Source organism: Solanum verrucosum, unplaced genomic scaffold, assembly GCF_900185275.1.
Source record: "Solanum verrucosum unplaced genomic scaffold, falcon-dt-bn FXZP01000306.1, whole genome shotgun sequence".
Classification (NCBI taxonomy): Eukaryota; Viridiplantae; Streptophyta; class Magnoliopsida; order Solanales; family Solanaceae; genus Solanum; species Solanum verrucosum.
The window spans coordinates 1,634,892-1,640,045 of record NW_026020398.1 but is presented as its reverse complement, the minus strand read 5'-3'; the positions used below and the strand labels follow the sequence as shown (position 1 = coordinate 1,640,045).

General features: G+C 34.2%; 1 protein-coding gene across 1 annotated transcript; it reads right to left on the bottom strand.

The window, feature by feature from the left end:
* Nucleotides 1–537: 537 nt before the first annotated feature.
* Nucleotides 538–4,419, bottom strand: LOC125839497 (perakine reductase-like). Its single transcript, XM_049518472.1, has 7 exons — nucleotides 4,336–4,419; nucleotides 2,798–2,968; nucleotides 2,414–2,626; nucleotides 2,148–2,320; nucleotides 1,914–2,010; nucleotides 1,265–1,418; nucleotides 538–1,049 (listed from the first exon to the last, which is right to left on the bottom strand). Exons 1-7 carry the CDS (start codon nucleotides 4,393–4,395, stop codon nucleotides 877–879), a joined length of 1,041 nt encoding a protein of 346 aa, XP_049374429.1. The 5' UTR covers nucleotides 4,396–4,419; the 3' UTR covers nucleotides 538–876.
* Between the last annotated feature and the right edge of the window lie 735 nt (nucleotides 4,420–5,154).

The following is a 5,154-nucleotide window of genomic DNA, read 5'->3' as shown; positions in this document are numbered from 1 at the left end:
AAAATAGGGGTTTTCAGTAACAACGGAATTTAACATAACAATACAATACATTTTAAGTAACAATCAAAACAAACATTGTAGGTATAATAATAATAAAATACAATACAATGGGTAACAATGATCCAAACAGAGTGTAAGATATCAATTTATTGGTTTATCAGCTTATCAGTTATTGATCATTATCAATTCGATTAACTGTTAAGATTTCACACACCAATAGCTCATTGGTAATCACTTAGAAACAAGATGAAAATAAAAATGAACCATGCACATAAGTTGACAGATTGCATCTTGTTCAAAAGTATACAATGACACGTAATCAAATAGTCGAGAGTTTGAGACAATCAAATATTAAAGTATGAAACTTTTAACCCTGACTTTATATACCAAATGATATAAATATAATTTATTTATTTACTATTGAGTTATCAAATAATCCATTAAGAAAAAACTTCAAACCGTTAAAAATCGATAATCCGATATTAAAAGAAAAATTAAAACCATTACCAAACAACTAAACAAATAACTCATTACCAATAACTTAATAACTTTTAATCGATTCAAATTATTGATTTCGGTTCGATTTTGAAGGGTCCGAGCACTAATTGGTTCCATAAACTAAGGCAGCTGCTTCTGCCCAGTAACTAGTACCAGTACCAAGAATTATTACATAAACAAACACTAGTTTTCCTTCATGGAACATAATCACAGATTCACCTCCTCAGGTTCCTTCTTTACAACTTCCATATAAATTTACTTATAAGGAATTTATTTTCCGAAAGAAAATGTTTTTCAAATTATTTTGACCGAACCAAACATGAGAAAAAACAGAAAATCCTCCATATCAAACACAGCCTTTGTTGCCCATATGATTTCTCACCAACGTGTATTAGCTAATCGATACTCGTATTTAGACATCACTTCGTCCTCTCTTTCTCCACAGACTTCACTAACGGGGATGACATCCGTGATTTCCTTCACGTCTTCTGGTGTAAGCTTCACTGCTACGGATTGAATATTGGCATTTAGGTTCTTAATCTTTGTCGTTCCTGTAACACATTGGAAGTATGATCAGAAATGCCTCGACTTTTTTAGAACAGGTCCAAGGTTAAATGATATATTGCAGTTAACAAACGAACACCACGATGACCAAGAATCTAACAAGTTGTATAACAACATCTCGAGGAGGGGAATTCAATTAACTAATAGAAATAGTAATTTGATTTGCATAAACTTTTGTGAATGGAGAAGGCATATTACATACCAGGTATCGGAACCACGTCATCTCCCTGATGCAGAAGCCAAGCTAAAGCTAGTTGAGGAGGTGTACAACCATGCTTTGCTGCTAAGTTTGCAAGTCTTGTGTAAAGAGCTTTGTTCTTCTCCAAGTTCTCTCCGGAAAATCTTGGATGCGAACCCTAACAAAACAGAGAGATTGAGGCACCTAGACGTAATTTTCCCAATGAATGACATGATAGACGAGTATTTACACACACAACTACAAGAGATGGTACAATGAAGAAGTTCTAGGGAAGTACTATGCAGTAGAAAAGATGCATAATAGAACGAAAACAAGTTATATAAAATGGTTATGAGACCAACAACGTTATGTGAGCGTGAATGCTAGGTGTTAAGTTGGCAACAAATGTCGTTGAAATGTAGGCATTAAGATAGATGTGGAAGAAAGTAATCATGTTTGACTATGTTAGCAAGGACGAAGAAGGTGTGACATACGAGTAGTAAGCTTGCACTCTCTTTCCATCAACTCTTCAAACCCTTGTAGATGTATTACGCACTACTATAGTTATACCAAACAAGGAAAAGAGAATGATGATTACTTCATTCATACGAAATAAATCTGAGAGGACCGGTCTGATACCTAACATATACTTGGAACTACTGCAATTACTTACCATCAGACTACCCTCAGGCAAGCTTTCTGTTATTGCCTTCCCACCAAAGAACCCGTGGCCAAGGGGGCTGTATGCAACAATGCCGATGCCCAATTCTCTGTATTAAGGAGGCAGAAAAATCTATTAGACAATTCTTGAAGTTCTTTCTGATATCTACAGATAGCTTAATGAGTAACCAGGTCATTAAAGTGATCTTAATCTTTGAGTGACAACATTCATCAGATACGAGCATACCTACAAAGCGGAATAACATCCTCTTCTATCTCACGAGTCCAAAGAGAATACTCCATTTGCACACAAGTGATGGGATGAACAGCATGTGCCCTCTTAATTGTGTCAACACTGGCTTCAGATAGGCCGATGTACTTAATCTTTCCCTCTTCCACTAGCTTCTTGAGTTCCCCCATCTTTTGTCTCGTGAAATTGATTCAAGAAAATCAAGTTTCTGTACAACATATTTATCACCATAGGCAAGAACATGGATAAAATTGGATACTCACAGTTTCCTCTATAGGCACAGATGTGTCTGTCCGGTGCTGATAATATAAATCGATGTAGTCCACGTCAAGACGCTTGAGACTTTCTTCACAGCATTGCCGCACATATTGTGGAGTGCCTTTGACTTGACATTGTAAGCCATCTAAGTCCTCGGAAAATATACACCCAAATTTGGTTGCCAGTTGGACTTGCTCACGAGGAAGCTGCTTCAATACCTGGTTATCTCAAAATGACAATTTAGAAAACAAAATCATTCCTTATATGATAGTTTTAAAAAGGAACAAGTCTCAGCAACATCTGATTATGTGGTTCTAAATCTTCAAACAGAAGACGATGAATTGCGACACAAAAAAATTGAACACTATACTGATCAATTAAGCATATACCTTTCCCACCATTATCTCATTGTGACCCTCATGCCCGTATACGTTCGCTGTGTCAAAGAAGGTGATGCCTTTGCTGAATGCTTCCTTTAAGATTGCACACCCAGCTTCATGTGACAGAGGATCATTTAAAAAGCCAGAAAGTCCTCCACAACCAAAACCGAGTTTCGAGACCTGGAAAAAAGATTAACTAATGATTTAAAAGTTTCCAGCATACAAGAAAACTGTGTCTTTTCTTTAAGCATAAATGTTTTTCAGAGGTCCCATATCTCGGAACCATCGCGAACCTAAAGCCCTTCTTTTCAAGAGCAGAACTAAGGGTGTCAAAAAGTATTCATGATCTGATCAATGGGTTGGAGTCTCTCAATTAAGTGAAATGTTGGAGGCTGATAACAAATAATCAAGGAAAATAATAGTGAGATAATTGGACATACACAAAATAACTATAACCATATCAAAGGCGGAGCCACATGCAAAGAAGGGGATGCAATTTATCAGAAAGTTATACTGCATAAATAGGCTAAAAACAAATCTTTTTGAGCATATACATAAAATTTTGAATCCCTTAACATAAGAAAAATACATGTTCAAATCCCAGGTAGGTCATTTTTGATTTCTTTTAATCTCTTTCACAGAAATCCTGGCTCCACTACTGCATAGGCGGTAGAGTACTCAAGGGACTAATCATTATTACAGAAGTGAAATGAAGGAGCAACAATGAACACTGCCTCGGTAAATGCATCAAATATTAATCAAAGAGTAATAATGAAATAAAAACTCATACAAGGAAATTACTGAAAAGTGTGAAGGATAAAACTCAAAAATTGACAATACAATCAATTTTAGCAAAAATATTGGTAGTATAATCTTTTCATCCCCATAAGGGAACCTTGAGCCCGTGACGGGGCCAGATTTTTGACTAAGGGGTGTCAAAATATAAAAAAGTAAAATTGCGTAGAAGCTAAAAAGTGTCAATATGTAATAAATATACATACAAAAAATATTGTTATCTAGCTACACAGTGTAATTTTCTGATGAAGGGGAGTATGTGGCTCCACCACTGCCTTGAGCAACGGTTGAGTTGTCTCTATGTGATCTATAGATCACGGGTTCAAGTCATGGAAGCAGCCAGGTAGATTGTCTACATCACACCCCTGGTGCGACCCTTCCCTGGACCATGCTAACTCGGGATGCTTTGTGCCTAGGGCTGCCTTTCTAAAATCTTTTCCTCCTCTAAAACAATAGTCCTAAACATCAATTGCTATTACAGAAAGATTATGCTAAAATTTCAAGACTCCAATTCAAAATTCAAAATAGGTAGAATGAAAAATATATCTACAAGTAAGTTGATTGAGCTTTTAAGTTGCATCAAACAAACCTAAAACTCATTCTGCTGCAAACAAATTCAACACAAATCAATTGATCGTCACAAAGTACTACTAATATTTTTTTCTTTTCCATCAATTACCAAAATACAAGTAAAAAAAAAAATTCAAAATCTAAATGGAAATTGAAATCAAAGTTAAAATATTTGTAATTACCTCAAGACCCTGGGTACCCAATTTGACTCTTGGAATTTGGATTTGTGTGTTGTGCTCCATTTTTTGTGCAGACTGCTAAATTACAGTACCAAATGCTTAAAAAAGAGGTACTTAAAGAAAAGAAAAGAAGGGAAAAAAAAAAGGTTGAAAAAGCTACTAATTTGTCATACTTGGGACATGAATATATGCTTTATTTTAAGAGATATAAGTGGGGACAAAAATTCCATTTAGAGTTGAGTAGTCAATTTCTTACTAGTGAAGTGGTGATTGATTCCATTTGAGTATTTGACTATTCCTCTAACCATTCACACTTGGTTAGAAAGTGAATTATTAATATATTAAAATTAGCATAATTAATATTTCTTCATTAGATTTTTGAAATTTTATGTAGCATAGCTACTATTTTTCTAAATGTTTACATTTTTTTAGATATAATATTATATATTTGGTATATAATAATATATACTAAATTATAAGAAATGTTTATACACCATATATAATACAATGCAATATTATATACTATTATACAAAAAATTGAATTCTTCTTCTTTGAATCCAAGGACCAAATCCATCCAAGACATCTCAAAAATCCCACCAAATCACCCTAAAATTCCTTTTCAATAAGTTTTTTTCAATTGATTTTTACTATCGTTTTAAGCAATATGGTTTTAGCATCTTTCGCAACAAACTAAAAAATGATTTCTTTCCACAAATTAAACGCTCACATATCTCTTGGAATAGAAGAGGACAAACTATAATCACTTTTTTTTTTTATAAAAAACTTTCAAAACAAAATTTTGAGAAACATCAAACCTATTG